This window comes from Channa argus, chromosome 17 (assembly GCF_033026475.1).
Source record: "Channa argus isolate prfri chromosome 17, Channa argus male v1.0, whole genome shotgun sequence".
NCBI classification, from domain to species: domain Eukaryota; kingdom Metazoa; phylum Chordata; class Actinopteri; order Anabantiformes; family Channidae; genus Channa; species Channa argus.
The window spans coordinates 22,096,262-22,112,133 of NC_090213.1; the positions used below are offsets into that span (position 1 = coordinate 22,096,262).

The window sequence follows — 15,872 nt, forward strand, 5'->3', positions numbered from 1 at the left end:
CTCAAGAAAGTTGTAATACATACTAAGTCTTTTATGAATTAGTAGGAATTATGTGTGTATCTACTGCTCAGCACAACAGCTGAGCTATGTGTGTGTGCGTGTGTGTGTGTTATCAGGAGTGGGGATCTCCATAATCAGGGTCTCGGGTGTAAATCAATGCCATGAATGGTGCATTAACCAAACACAGAGAGTCTCCTAATCTGGGGCCTTTCCTTGCCTCAGCAGAGTGCACACTGCTGGGTTACCAAAGAAATCAAATGATCTCAGCACTGTGACATATTCAGTCATGCAGCAGTCAAAGTAAATGTTGGGTGTGGGTACCCTAAACTTTCAACCACATTTCACCTCCTTTTTATGGAGCTGTAAAGAAAGAAAACTGTATAATTTGGTAATAATTACATTTCAAACTGGGGGTAATCAATTGCTACAGTTGATGTGAAATATATTCAAAGATACATTCAGATTAAAAAAATTACAATTACAATAAATTGATGAGTAATAAATTCTTACCAGGGTTTCAATGGCATTCATATTCAGTCAATGTATTTCACTCAACACTAAATAAACAAAAGTTTATTTAACCTAGGAAACCTCCAAAAATGATTAGGAAATTAGGACTTTTCAAAATAAAGTGGTGTCAAATTACTTTATTACATGCATAATTTGGTGGTTTATGATTAAAACAAGCTAAATTTTTATCACACAGTTCATTGGGTTATTAGCTTAGCTTAGCATAAAGGCTGAAATCATAGGTAAAGAAATGTGTGATTCACATGGTTATGCATGTAGGTACATAAACAACAGCTGTCAAAACCTTCAAACTATCATCTATTTAGTGACACCCATAATGGTCCATGATGGTTCATGTGTTTTTGCTATGCCTCTTATGTATATGTTAGCTGCATGTATTTAACTTCCTGTTTAGTATGACCAGATCTATATTTCTTAATCTATGCTGTACTTAAGTCTCTCCTGAGATCAAGATATAGTGTATGTGACATATGTGACTGGAGGTACTAGGGATTTGAGATGCTAAGCATGTTTTGTTCCTGCTTTTAAATTTATATTAGTGGTATCTTTGCAGTATCCTAAATAATTAAAGGACAACAGTATTGAAGAAAAAAGTTCTAAGGCTTGCATTCACCGTATTTGTTTCCTTGTGCCCCTAGGCAAAGCAGCAGAGGCTGACAGAGGACCACACTGTTGTTAATGACACACTTGATGAAGCCAGAGGCCTAATCTCTAACACAGAGATGACTGTGGCTGAGGCGGATGCTATAGTGCAGGTGAGGACTATGTCATTGAGAGGACCTGTGATTGACAGGAGCCCCAGGCTTTTAATAAACTGAGGTCAAATGTGACACTATAAAACTCTGGGCACCTGCCGTCAAATAACAGTCAGGCTTTCTTTATAGCCCACTGGAATAAGAAGTGTGTATTCTAATCTCAATACTGTCAAATGGGGTTGAAATATCCTTGGGCACTGAATATTTTCATTAAATGGCTTTTTGAGACCCAGCCTATGTCAAATTCTGAAGCTGGCCAATTTGATTTGGAGGCAATTTGTGGATTGAATAGTGTCCTCAAACAAGACACCCTTTTTAGACTAGAAACCCTCCATTTAGTTACTCTGTAGGGAATTCCATTATGCAGGGGTAACAACATTACCCTCTGTTTGTGTGTGTGTGTGTGTGTGTGTGTGTGTGTGTGTGTGTGTGTCTCTGTGTGTGTGTGTGTGTCTGTGTGTCTGTGTGTGTGTCTGTGTGTGTGTGTGTGTGTGTCTGTGTGTCTGTGTGTCTGTGTGTGTGTTTGGTTATTCTCATACTTTGGTCTTTGTGTCAACCCAAGATAAAAACATCATTTCTTACTCAGGGGAATGTTTTTAAATAAAAAAATCATATGTGTATGAATTTCTATGTTGTGTGTTTGCTAATGTGCATCTGTGTGTGAAAAGAATGTGACTGAGTACCACGCAGCAATCGATGGTGCCAGCCAAAAGCTGATGGAAAAGACAAAGCGTCTGTCACTGGCTGACAGAGATCTGGTTCAGAGGGCAGACGAGCACGCAGAGGAGCTGGAGAGACAGGCCAATGAACTGGAGGAGTGAGCACCCTTTAAACTTATTTGTTACACAAAACTTTAAAAGAGTAAACCAGCACTGTATTACACTGTCATAATTCTTATCTGTCCAGGCTGTGACAGAGAGCCCTGAGCCATTTGTTGCCACTAATTAGGCCATTTGTTGGGATTAATTAACATTTCATGCATTAACTTCATGCTCTTCCCAAGACACTAATTGATTGCACTTTTACTACAAGTTAAATGTTATATGCATTTAATTACTGATTGATTTTATTTTTTATTTTTTTTAATTAAAGCTGTATTCACTAATTTTTTTGCCCTTTTCTGTCTGTTTGGAGGAGGTAAAAAAAAGTTAGCATCAGCTAGGGTATTTAGTTTTTTTTAAAAGGTCCGTAAAACATTCCACTGTTACATAAATCCACTGTTTATTTAAATACTGATTGATTACTTCAGTATTATTTCAATATGATTACCATAAGTACTAGGAGATTCTGATGCTTTTATGAACAAGAGAAACACTCTTCTATTCTGTCTCCACTAGGGATCTCAGAGAGAGCGATGCCAATGGCTTTGTGCAGAGAGCAATAAGTGCTGCTAATGTCTACAACAACATAGTGAAATATGTTGATGATGCCAACATCACCTCACTCACCACTCTCAACTTATCCCAACGAGCTGAGGATGTATGACATGTCATACTATTATACAACACAGATTTGCTTTAATCCAATTCTGACAGTGTTCTAGCGTTCATCTGATGTTTCCTGTGTTTTAGGCTATTACCGGGATTAACACACAGCTTGGTTACCTGGTAACACAGAGTAACAATGTTTTAAATGAATCGAAATCATTACGTTTAGAACAAGCGGGTAAGGAGTTTCACAGTATTTAATAGTCACAAGGTATTAGTGCATATTATCAAATGGCTCTGTGTCATGGGCTGGATTTTTTTCTGTTACAGACGTTGAATATGAGGTGATTGACAAGATTAAATACATAGAGGAAACCAAAGAGACAATGGAAAAGAACACCAAAAAACTTGCGGATATAGTGGAGGATATTAGTGGAATTCAAACTGGTAAGATGATATTTAGCTTTTTTACAGGAACAAACATAATTTATTTGTTTTCAGTTCACACTTTTTAAAACTTGTTTAGTACTAGAGAAATAGGGAGAAGTTTACCATTTCTAGAAGACATAGCTTCTAGAAATGATCAGTTCAGTTATGCAATTGTTATTGAAAAATTGTTGTTTTTTTCTTTTGTTATGTTTTATGAAAGACATTTTGGTAACCTACCCTGCTGTATGAGCACTGGGTTTCATTGTCCCTCTTCTACATGCTGTAGATATTTAGATATTGTATCAGAAAGTGCTCATCTTTTGCATCTATTCCCAGACAGAACACCTCAACGTCTGGAGTTTACCCTTAAGGTGGCTGAGGAGACTCTTAACCGCTCATCAGAGGTCCTTCAAACCATCACCCCCATTAGCAGCAAGGTTGAGGAGTGGGCCAATAATATGAGAAACAATGAATACTCAACACATGCTTACGAACAAGCTGTTGTCTCTGCTGTGGACACAGGTATCAGATTAAAAACAAGTTCTCCTGGTATGTCACAATTTAAAAAAAAAAATCAAATAATTACGTTTTTTTTCAGTGGGGAACCTAAATGACCTCGTTCCTGCACTGCTGGACAAGCTCAAGGTAGTCGAGCAGAAGAAGCCTGTAAGCAATGTGACGACCAACATCATGAGGATCAGAGAGCTCATAGCTCAGGCTAGGAGTGTGGCTAAGAAAGTGAGTTAATAACTCTCAACAGACATACAGTGTTGTAGCTTCTGAGGAATATGCAAATCCAGCATGTTGCCTTATTGCTGACAAAATATAGCAAGATGTATTTATTACTGAACCATGACACATGGAAATGCTAAGAAACACAACATAATATCCAAAGTTAGATCTAGCAAGTACTGAGAGATGAAGTGTGAATGGGCCGTAGATCAAGACAAAAGTAATCATATAAAAGTAAAAAGTTACCATCGCTTATGTTAAACTTCCTCATTCTGAATATTATATTCATAAAATTATTATATTATATTAATATTATATCCATACATTGCCAGGCCCCCCTAAAAAGTCCCTCCCCCTCTAACTTTGGACCACCTTTGGACCAACTTCAGTTTTAATAATGGCATGCTTTTGCTATGGCATCATCCCATTAAGGTTATGCAATGGGAGAGTTGGACCACTGTGTAAAGTTCTTTCCAACACTTCTTAAAGATTCTCAGTGGTGTTGGGGTGGCAGATCCATGCGTGAAAATGATTTCTCAGACTCCCTGAACTACTCTTTCACAATTTGAAATCAATCAATCATGGCATTGTCATCTTGAAACATACCTGTGGCATCAGGGGAAAAAATCAATTGATTAATACCTCTTCAGTATATTCAGTTAGTCAGCTAATGTTTGTTGTTAGGGTTCAGTTAGGGTTGAACAACTTGTTGCCAGCTGAGACATATAATCAATGCAGCAATTATCAGCAATTATTTTGCTTAGTTAAATCCAGGTTGTTACTTTTTTGTCCAAGGAGTGTATGAATTTTTTTATGCAGTTTAAAGCCCCAAAACAAGTCCTCATATTGAGATAATTATATGCTTTTAGTCATCTTGGTTTGATCTCTATCTCAGGTCCAGGTGTCCATGAAGTTCAACGGCCAGTCCTCGGTGGAGGTCCATCCTCTTAGTAACCTTGAAGAACTCAAGACAGTAACATCCATCAGCTTGTTTATGAGAGTGGACCCTGATAAGGATCCCATAGAGGACCGTTTCATCTTGTACCTGGGAGACAGACATGTAAGACATCTAGAGCAAACCGAATTTGGTCCTGTTAAGACAAAATTAATCCTTACCAGTAGGAATGTTAAGAACATGCACATGGGAGCTATTAAACGACATAACAGTAGTTGTGGGAAACAACTACAGATGTACACACAGCTTAGCTCAGTTCAGGCCTGTTACCCACATCTTCCGCTGATACATGTACAGAGTCCCAAGGCAAGATAAAAGGCAGGGGAAGCTTGTGGACATGAATAGTTTGCTGTGATCATGGGACAGCAGGAATGACTGCTCTCATGAATGCCCTTGAAAGGGCATAGTATCTTTCAAAAGGTCTCCAAGAGACGCCTGCAACAATAATGCATGTGTGTGCTTTCAACGTATGCGTTCATTTGCATAAATACCATAATCGCCCACCCACCATGGCACTGAAAGACTGCAGTAACCCATGTGAGGCCTCTCTCTTTTCTTTACAAATTCACTGTAATGTTTGTCTATAGCTTTTCACTGCTGAATACAAACCTCAGCATGAACACTACTGTAAGTCCCAAATGAAGAGTATTGATACATTTGAAACCAGTGTATTAAATGGTAAAATAATAATTCCCATTAGACAACACATCTGCTTGTGTAGCACTTTGAGATTTGTTGACAAACAAAGTGCTTTATAAATTAAATGTATTATTATTATTATTATTATTATTATTATTATTATTATTATTATTATTATTATTATTATTATTATTATTATTATTATTATTATTATTATTATAACACATATTAAAGTGTTCAACTATTGCACAGTGCTAAAATAAAGGCCAAGATAAAAAAAACTCACAATTGATGATTTATACTGTTTCTGTCTTCAGGGCAACAAAGACTACATGGGTCTGGCTATCAAGAATGACAACCTAGTGTATGTGTACAACCTGGGGGGTGAAGATGTTGAGATTCCTGTGAGCTCAAAGCCTGTCAGCCAATGGCCTGCAGTCTTTAACTACATCAAAGTAGAAAGGTAATATCTGTTATGGAGCTTTAGGTATAGATGACCTCACTCAACCATGAGTACATACATTCTTACCAAAATGTTTACTCAGAAATATTAATATTTATTAATACAGACAGTATATAAAGAACAAGTTAGGATCCGAGCAATATGACTCTCCAAAAACCAGACCTAAGCAATATAGTTCGTTTACAACACCACAAATTCTAATTTATTCAGTTTTAAATTTATATTACTCTCATGTTATTTACTCAATTCAAAGTGCGATACTTGTGTAAAAACCTTTGGTAAAAGCAGAAGTACTGATTTAATTGTTTTTACTCATCTAAAGGGAGAAAAGTACAAGTTCCTTTAAATGTGTGTGCAAAAAATACATTTTTACCAGCTGTTTCTGTGCACCTCATGTTATATTAATATAATATGAAGATTATTAAACTACCTAACTTCAAATAACATAAATATTTATATAATGAAAAATTACAAGCATTAAAGAAGGCATTAAATGTCAGCAATGTCAACACACTTCAGGTCTAACTAAGCCACTGAGGATAATAGAATAATGGGTGAAACTGATTGGAACAGGTGGCCCCAAGCATCATGTTGAAGTTTAGTGGCACAGATTATAGTAATGATTGACATGATTGCACACCTGTTCATATACAGGAAATACTCAAAAAAGCAAGTTTGTGCAGTTAAGGAAGTTAGTTGAATCAGTCTTGGAACACTTGTATGATGAGAAAACATATCTCATTAGCAGATGGAGAAAAAACTAGTCATTTGTCTATGTGCTCTCCTATTGCAGGCTGGGCAGGCATGGAAAAGTCTTGCTCACCATCCCCAGTCAGAGCTTCACAGATGAGCAGAAGTTTATCCAGAAAGGCGAGGCTCCAGGCACCGACTCACTGTTTGATGTTGACCCTAAGGATCTAGTTTTTTTTGTTGGTGGTGTCCCTCCAGATATCACGGTAAATCATTTTATAGTGTGTATAAATGTCTCTCATTACAAATAAGTTATTATTTATCCATCTTAAATCATTCCTAAAAAAATGACATTTCACTATGTTCTATTGTTTTCAACCTAGCTTCCACCTCCTCTGAGTCTGGCTCCTTTTGTGGGCTGCATTGAGTTGGCCTCACTCAACAATGACGTCATCAGTCTGTACAATTTCAAGGAGACTCACAAAATGAACGTGACTACATCACAACCATGCCCCAGGTACACATTTACTCATCTGTGAAATATTTTCCCAGAGTACAGTACACACAAGCAGGGCTTGAGATTAATGTTTTTTAGTGGTTTTCAAAAGTATTTATTCTAAGCATTTTCAAAGGCCACAATTTTGAGATGCTTTAATATGAGATGGACATTACTTGGACAAAACCACAACAAAAGAGTCCCTTTTATCTGTTCACTGCTGTATATCCTATGTTGGTATGATACTATGGGGTGGGGGGGGGCACTGCCCACATTGCAAAGAGCCACTTTCTGACAAAATACAGACCTACACTTTGTAGTGCCCCTGAACGCACCTCACTTGCAGCTTTTAACAGAAGAAGACGCTACATTTTTTTAATGTAAACTGCATGCACAAGGAGAAACTTACAGTCCAGTCACAACAAGAATAGAGGAATTGTCCATTCAAACAACCATCCTGAGTTTAAGGTACAGATAAATATTCAATCAGCTGTTTGATCACCTTGGTTATTAGCAACTGTCAAACAACATTCAGCTTAAGGTGTTCTGCTAAAACAGTATTAAGGACAGCAAAAACTATCAAAGTCATGTCCATTTATCGTACAATAAATAAAAAAATTAATTAATGTGAGTTTTGTCCCACTACATTTCCTCTGGTTCACATCTCCACCATATTCTCCACAGGGATGTCTTGTGTACAGTGTTTTGTGTTGTTTGTCACCAACGCCGAAGCACAAGGCAATAGTCTTCATGATGGACCAACAAGCATTATTTATATATTTATATTATTTATATATATAGAAGTGACTGTGTTACCTGTCACTGCTGTATTTGGGGGGTTGGTGGGGGTTAACAGACCTAATGCACTTTTGTTAGCACCATACAAATGACAATAATTTTAAAATCGTTTTTTAAACTAAATGTAAATGTTGTTGTTCAAAGTATCCAGTTCCATTTCTCCATCTTCTCTCAGGTACAAGTTGGCATTCTCACAGAGTCGCATTGCCAGCTACCTGTTCGATGGAGCAGGCTACGCACTCATCCATAATATTGAGAGGAGGGGCAAATTTGGTGTTGTCACAAGATTTGATATTGCAGTACGAACGGTTGCAAATGATGGTATACTTTTCTTCATGGTCAGTGGGGTAAGTCTAAAACCTCTTCTAATTTTCAATTGAAATGTATTTCCCCTGGACTTGAAACCAGTCTATGTCTATGGTAGTTACATAGGTGGCCTTATTATCAATATGATGTTTGGTGCAGTTCTGTATGTCTGGATACCAAAAGCTTGGAAAATCTAGAAGACATTTGCCCATGAATCTTACATTATTATATTTGAATCATATTACACTGTGTCAGATTTCTTTTACACAGTCAAATACTTAATAACTAAATTGTAGAAGCATCTTTTGAGTTTTAAATTTAGATAAATGCTAACATTTAATATTTTCCTTTCCAGGAGAACTTCTTCCTTTTAGAATTAAAGAATGGCTTTCTTCACCTAACATATGACTTTGGCTTCAGCACTGGGCCAAAATTTTTAGAGAATAACTTACCGAAGTTGCAAATAAATGATGCACGATACCATGAGGTACATTCACTATTTTAATTCTAGTTGTCTGAACAGATTCAACGTTAAAATGTAAATGTGTTGATCTAATGGTCAATGGACCAATTGCACAGGTGTCAGTCATCTACCATCAGTCAAAGAAGGTAATCTTGCTGGTGGACAAGAGCCATGTAAAATCTATGGAGAATCCTAAAACCACACTGCCATTCTCAGATATCTACATAGGTGGGGCTCCATCAAGCATCCTCAAATCCAGGTGAGTTAAATATAACTGTAAAAAAACATATTTGGTTCTAATAGTAAATCACATGAAAGTATAAAATTTAGGCAAATTATGTTTTTTACATATTGTAAATAACCAAGTCGCTTAAAATTTACCCTAGAAAATGTGTATGAAGTTATGTCACAACAAGTTAACTTTTGGGGAACGTGGGCTTCATCTTGTAATCTACTGTATGCAGTATTTTTACATGTGCCTGTTAAAGGGGTTTAAATGATTTTCTGCATATCTTTTGTTGGATAAAAAGTTCTTAAAAGTGTTCAAATTTGATGGAGGTGGGAAAAGATGAAGGGGAACAAAACTGATCCAACATGGAAAAAATAAATTACAATAATAAGCAATAGTATTTAAAAAACTAATAACGACAAATACATGAATAGTTTTTCAGTGGCTAAGTCCAAGATCTGCTAATTTGAGTACATTTGTTGTACTTACAGCAGTAAGCCAGGACTCCTCTGCTGGTCTACCTTGCCAACACTTTTCAGAATCATGACAGAAAGTCAAAACACATACTTCAAATGACCAAAAAAAGGGCAGGGAGGTGTTTGACAAGATGGTGCCTGCATCCTCGCAGCAGTTACCACAATGTGACGTCAACATCATATTCTCTATACTGTAATTGGTGATAAATGTGTATTACCACAGGCCAGAGCTGGCTGCTGCAGTTGGTCTGAAAGGCTGTGTAAAAGGTTTCCAGTTCCAGAAGAAAGACTTTAACCTGCTGGAGGAGCCAGGCACCATTGGCATTAGTAGTGGCTGCCCTGAGGAGTCTTTTGTAAGTACACACAAATCTTCACTGTTGTTCTAGCTGTTCTAGGCAAATAGCTATCACAAGTCAATCAAAGTCCCATTAGAGCATCAATGATCTCTAGCAGTGAAACGTGAATGGCAACTGAAAAGTGATAAAGGTGAGTTATTTTCTTATTATGACAGATGTCGCGTAAAGCCTATTTCACTGGAAAAGGCTACCTTGGATCCACAGCAAAGATTTCACCCTTTGAAAACTTTGAGGGAGGCTTTAACTTCAGAACACTACAGCCCAGCGGACTTCTGTTCTACCACAGTGAAGGGGTACGTCCCCAATGCATGTATTTATTGATGTTTATAGTACTGTTTCCTGTTCCTTCACAAAAGTTCTACTGTCAATAATAGAGCATTCTTTTTAAAGCATTGTTGTGCTGCTGAGTAACAGTTACATTTCTTCTTTTTAAGTCTGATGAGGTCAGCATCTCCCTGGATAACGGGGGAGTGGTGCTGAATGTCAGAGGAACAAAGGTCAAATTACAAAAGAAACAATATAATGATGGAAGAACACATTTCTTAGTGGCCTCAGTGAACAGACAAAAGTAAGTGCTTCACTTTGCAACATCTAGCTGTCTCTACTATCAGTCACCTAGACCTGAACCTTTCGGATAAACTGAAAGGAAACAAATATCCAAATTTGTATTTTAAAAAATCCTTCAACAAAGTCCGTGAATGTGTACTTTAACCACATTATGTCATGAATCTGACACTGGACTCTACTCACCTTCACCTTGTGGCCTTTCATGCACCAATCTACCCACTCTCACAACCTACCTTTTGTCAATTCTTATACAACTCCCCCTATCTGCCCCTACTTCTCTTTCTCTTCCTCTATTCCCATCAATCTCTGCCTTTCACTCTTGTTTCCTCTCTCACCCTGTTTTGCACGTCCCTGCTTTCTGTCTCCTAGCTTTTATTTTGTAATCCATCTGTTCCACTTCCTGTCTAGTTATTCCAGCTACTTCACCACTCAACATCTGCTCTGATTGTGTTCCCCTGTTCCCTTGCATATTTAAACCCGGGTCTTCCTAGAGTCATCTGTCAGATCTTCTCGCTGCTTTACCTCTGCTTCTGGGCTCTGTGTTTTCCAGTTTGGACTCTTATTCTATTGTTGTAATCTGACCCTGGTAGTTCTTTTGTCTGCCTTTTATTATTACTGGTCCAGATTGGTGGTTTTGCCCACACTCCTCAGTTTTGTTAATATTTGCCCAGCAGTTTCCCGTATTTTTCCCCTGGTCTTTCCTTTTGTATGTGTGTGTTTTGTTCCCCTGTTTTCTCAGTGATATTGCAATTGTTTTTTCTTATTCACATAGTTTCTTCCTCATGTTCTAGTTTTTCTTGCTCCCCTCCCTCCTGCATTTAGCATTCTCTAGGTTCCCTCTAGGTTTTCTTAGCCCTAGTCTTAGCACTTCTGTCCTTATTAATTGTTTTTGTGTAGTCTGTTGGTTCTCTGTAGTGTGCTCTGTCCTCTATTTTAGGAGTGACTTCCTGGTGAGGTACAGAAACAAGAAGTCACTCCAGCATAACAGCATGAACAAGCACAAACTGGGAATGATGTTACCAAATGTAGGTGCACTGGCAACTAAAGAAAACTGGCCGAATGTTTCGAGTGACTAGTTAGCATTTTGATTTTAGGTATTCTCTGTTGGTGGATGACAAAGACAAACAGGATAAGAAACGTCCATCGTCAGCTACAAGAACCACATCAGATTCTGATTTACAGATCTTCTACTTTGGAGGGTCTCCAAGCAGCAGCTTTAAAAACTTCACAGGCTGTATCAGCTATGCCTACATCAACAGGTGACTACTGAATGATACATCACAACAGAATTGTTGGGTGGCCATTTGTGACATATAAAACTGTAAGCTGAGTGCTGCTGATGGTGTTGAGGGCCCTCTTTCACTTTCTCTTTGTCACTCCACCTATCTCTGTTTCTGCAGACAAGACCGGGATATTGAGCCTGAGGACTTTCAGCGGTACACAGAGAAGGTCCAGACTTTGTTGCAGGACTGCCCAGTCCAGCGCCCCCCTGCTGCTCTGCTGTCAAGGCAAAGAGATAACATCTCAATAGCTAATCATGACCAATCACACAAGGTAAGAATGAATAATGAACCCTGGCTTTTTTTGGGATGGATATTTTTTTTTTTTGATAAAAAATGCTAAATAATCCACTCTTTCAAAGGTTACTAGGCACAGGTCCACCCGTGGTCCTGGTTTGATGGAACTGAATGATGAGCCATCGGAGTTATCACAGTCAAACATTAAGCCCTGCTACCTTTCTTCAAGTCCCAGAGGAACTAAACAAGCCTTCCACTATGGTGGCATTGCCAACAGCAGGCAGCACTACTCAGACCTCCCAGACTCCCTCTCCGACAGGTAAATCTAAGGGGCCTAGAAGTTACCTTAAGATTAGATCTGAGCAAAATTGCACTCAGCATACAAACTCTTTAAAGGGTTTCTTTGTCTGCACACATGGTTAAATGCACCTTCCGCATCCTAGGTCCCACTTCTCCTTATCCATGAAGACCCATTCATCCTTTGGCCTCATCTTTTATGTGTCTGATGTCCAAGAAGACAACTTCATGGCTCTGTTCTTGGCCCATGGGAAGCTGGTGTACACCTTCAATGTAGCTGACCAAAGAGTCATAATCATGACTGAAGAGAAATACAATGATGATGCATGGCATAATGTAAGTTCATGGAGCTTAAGCTTATTCCATCTGCCAGTACAATATGTTTGCGTGAGCCTGTAACTGTCTCTCATCTTCTGCTGAAGGTTATTATTATACGAGATGGGAGTATGGGGAAGTTAATACTGGATGGGCTCACAGTGCTGGAAGACAGAGTGCAAGAAAGCAATGTCTCTTGGTATGTCAGCAGTCCCCTCTATGTCGGAGGAGTTCCTCCAAGAAGGGCTGAGAAGAATATTCAGGTAAACATTCGGGTTAAGGAAAAGAGGTACTAACAATAGAAACCTACAGAGCAGAGCTTGTTTTAAATATATTAATATTCTATGGTAACCTTTTACAAAACTGTTTTTTAGATTTTGATATCTTCCTTAAAATGAAGTGTCAGTTAACAGTTAACAGGTGTTCTGTTAACCTGCTACATTCAAACATGAAAAATGATATGAAATATGAAAAATACTCACTACACAGTTGCACCAAAGTTGTTCATACTCAAACTTATGTAACTCCAAGAACAAAGCAGATGGAAAAACAACCCCCAGGTGACCATTAAAGTGTCAAGTACTTAACAAGTTTAAAAGCCTTCCTCTGTGAGCAAGTTGGACAGAACTGAAGCATTTAAGGTGAGAGGTGAACTTTTAAGACAACCATGATCATTTTGAAATAAAGCTGTAGCATAAGAAAATGTGGAAACTAAGCAAAGGACAATTTTATACAGTAATTTATGGATTAAACACGTGAACACATTATGACTTTAGGAGAATAGTCAGGTAAACACCCTTTCTGTTCATTTTGAATTTTAAGGTAATGTTACAGTTGTTTTCACTCAGGGGGTTGTATATGTTATAGGTTTGTGGACATTTTTTGCATCTCTTTTTGGAGTTTTAACCAATTCACAATTTATAAGCGTTTTTGCATCTTTTTGTGTTTGTTGAATGGGCATTTTATGTCTTTTATCCGAGTTCTTTCAAACTATAAATATGTAACCATAACTTCAGAGGGCTGTGCCCAGTAACAATAATCGCAGTTGTTCAGGAATATATCCATGATTAGAGACTTTTTCTAAATGTATGTTATATTTACAAGAAGCCCCTAATAATAATAATAATATCTTCTGATGTATGTTTCCATGTCTGTCTCTTTAGAAAAACTCTGCTTACAGCTTCACTGGCTGTTTGAAGAACTTTCAGCTTGATGGACAGTTGCTGTCCTCAGTGACAGAGACTTTTGGGGTCACTCCTTGCTTTGAGGGACACTCTGAGGCAGGAACATACTTCTCAGAGGAAGGAGGATATGTCGTTTTGGGTACGTTCCTGGTTGTTTCTCAACATGAAAAGATGGTTTTTATATAGGGACTCATACTGAAACCAAATGGAAGTTGTCAAGTCGTGATTTTGTACAGTCCTCTGCCCAAAAATAATCCCACATACATTTTCGTTAAATCCACCACAGTTTAGAAACTGAGCATGTGCTATATTACATGGCTCATTAGATTTCCTTTTGGAAGGCTCACAGGCATCCTTCTCTTTCACCATCCCATGTGCATGAGGAGAGATTGGTTAGGAGAGGGAACATGAAACTCACAGTGCAGCTGTGACATAAACAGTGTCTCAACTGAGAGAGCAGACAATAGCAGGGAAGGTGAAGGCCCCAGGGAACTTAGCAACTGAGCTGCAGCTGCTGAGCGAATAGAGTAATTTCATGCATGGATGCACCACAGGAAAAAAAAAGGCTGAGTCGAGGTCCAGAATGGATAAGGTCCAGAACTCTTCACTTCATCTTCCTGTCTCTGTTTACATCCCACAGATGAATCTTTTGACCTGGGCCTGAAGTTTGAGCTAGCGATGGAGGTGCGTCCCCGTGTGGCATCTGGTGTGCTACTGCATGTGCGTGCAGCAGATGGCTATTTCACTATGTACATCTATCAAGGAGCAGTAAGTCATTGGCATAGTTATTCAAGTCAGATCAAACCGGAATTTTTAAAAGCATGAATGCAATATGAATGTGTGTTTCCAGGTGGTGATTCTTGTAAATGATGGGACCCATGAGTACTTCACAAAGGTGTTTCCAAAGCAGGATTTATGTGCTGGCAACTGGCACAGAATCACCGGTGAGAATTTCCTTTGTAACACTTAAAAGCCATTAAAAGAAATGAGGAATAAAGGATTAAAGTGCAGTGCTGTTTAGTGCAGATTTGCACAGATTTGTTGACAGGACTTACAGTACACATGCACAGTAACAACACCAAACATGACACATTTTTTATACGTTTTTAGAACTTGATTCTTAAGAGCTTTCAACTGCAGTGATGCATTCTCTCTTTGTTCTCAGTCATCCGAGATGCCAGTGTTGTCCAGCTAGATGTGGACTCTGAGGTTAGCCATGTGGTGGGACCTCTGAATACCAGCTCCACAGGCACTAGCAATCCAGTATTTATTGGTGGAGCTCCAGGTGAGTCAATAATATAACTCTGTGTGATTTTCTTATTTGTTACAAGCAGCACGCTTGTCTGACAATAGTTCTCTTTTCAGATCTTTTCCTTCCTGAGAGCATTGCCACCAAGAAGGCCTACGTGGGCTGTGTGAGGAACCTCACCATCAATAACAGCCGCATGAGCTTCAGCAAAGCTGTTCTAGTCAGTGGAGCAGTGAGTGTCGGAACCTGCCCAGCAGCATAACACTAATTATCATCAGTACAACCCCGACCAAGCACATTTAAAAAAAATCTCTTTCTGTTTAACATAACTATTAGAGAAGTACTGTCATTCTTATTACTAGCGAAACATTTGTTCAAGTTTCTTTTAATTTGCTGGTTGTTTGTTTTTACATGAAAATGTCTCAAACCAAGTAAATGACCAAATTGTTCAAATCCTATATATTACTTTGCAGGATTGTTTATATCAAAGTTTTCAGCTTTAGTCAAAGACACATTTGATGCATCTGCTTTTCTTTCTAGCTTCATTGTCATATTTTTTTATACACTCTCATACAACTCTCTTTTTGTACTGTTTCCTGATAAATAAAACATATAATACATCTGCAAACTTGACTTTATTTCTGTTAATTGTCCCAATTTTAGAATTTGAAGTGGTCCTTTTCTACTTGAGTTGTGATAAATGTAACTGGAATTTGTAAGCTTTTTTATTTCTTTCTAAAAGTTATGTTGAAGCACAGATCAATATTGAAACACTGACATCTGCTGTCCATTAAGTGAACTTTCTATGTAAAAATATTGAAGGATGACTGAGAATTATTTTGGGGGAAAGTGTGACGTGTAGCCTGGGGTGTCAGGGTTTTTGCTGCTTTTTGTTAATAGCCATTATCTTGTTAGTGTTACTGCAATATAGTCAAAATCAAGAAAGACTTTTTGTAGTCGTGGTTATATTCACTCCTAGAGAGTATTAATGAGAATTC

General features: G+C 38.1%; 1 protein-coding gene across 1 annotated transcript in view; it reads left to right on the plus strand.

Annotated features, from left to right (window-relative positions):
• Window positions 1–15,502, plus strand: part of lama4 (laminin, alpha 4) — a 34,120-nt gene extending 18,618 nt beyond the window's left edge. Inside the window, exons 14-40 of the mRNA XM_067482018.1 lie at window positions 1,170–1,286; window positions 1,955–2,103; window positions 2,624–2,765; window positions 2,858–2,951; window positions 3,044–3,160; window positions 3,479–3,664; window positions 3,741–3,880; window positions 4,770–4,934; window positions 5,786–5,931; window positions 6,725–6,887; window positions 7,005–7,138; window positions 8,091–8,262; window positions 8,577–8,708; window positions 8,801–8,943; window positions 9,613–9,742; window positions 9,901–10,038; window positions 10,180–10,313; window positions 11,407–11,571; window positions 11,713–11,866; window positions 11,955–12,148; window positions 12,273–12,462; window positions 12,549–12,704; window positions 13,605–13,764; window positions 14,266–14,393; window positions 14,476–14,569; window positions 14,791–14,910; window positions 14,991–15,502. Coding sequence (XP_067338119.1) covers window positions 1,170–1,286; window positions 1,955–2,103; window positions 2,624–2,765; window positions 2,858–2,951; window positions 3,044–3,160; window positions 3,479–3,664; window positions 3,741–3,880; window positions 4,770–4,934; window positions 5,786–5,931; window positions 6,725–6,887; window positions 7,005–7,138; window positions 8,091–8,262; window positions 8,577–8,708; window positions 8,801–8,943; window positions 9,613–9,742; window positions 9,901–10,038; window positions 10,180–10,313; window positions 11,407–11,571; window positions 11,713–11,866; window positions 11,955–12,148; window positions 12,273–12,462; window positions 12,549–12,704; window positions 13,605–13,764; window positions 14,266–14,393; window positions 14,476–14,569; window positions 14,791–14,910; window positions 14,991–15,136 — 3,909 coding nt within the window. The 3' untranslated portion in view covers window positions 15,137–15,502. The remainder of the gene's footprint in view (window positions 1–1,169; window positions 1,287–1,954; window positions 2,104–2,623; window positions 2,766–2,857; window positions 2,952–3,043; window positions 3,161–3,478; window positions 3,665–3,740; window positions 3,881–4,769; window positions 4,935–5,785; window positions 5,932–6,724; window positions 6,888–7,004; window positions 7,139–8,090; window positions 8,263–8,576; window positions 8,709–8,800; window positions 8,944–9,612; window positions 9,743–9,900; window positions 10,039–10,179; window positions 10,314–11,406; window positions 11,572–11,712; window positions 11,867–11,954; window positions 12,149–12,272; window positions 12,463–12,548; window positions 12,705–13,604; window positions 13,765–14,265; window positions 14,394–14,475; window positions 14,570–14,790; window positions 14,911–14,990) is intronic.
• Window positions 15,503–15,872: the final 370 nt, after the last annotated feature.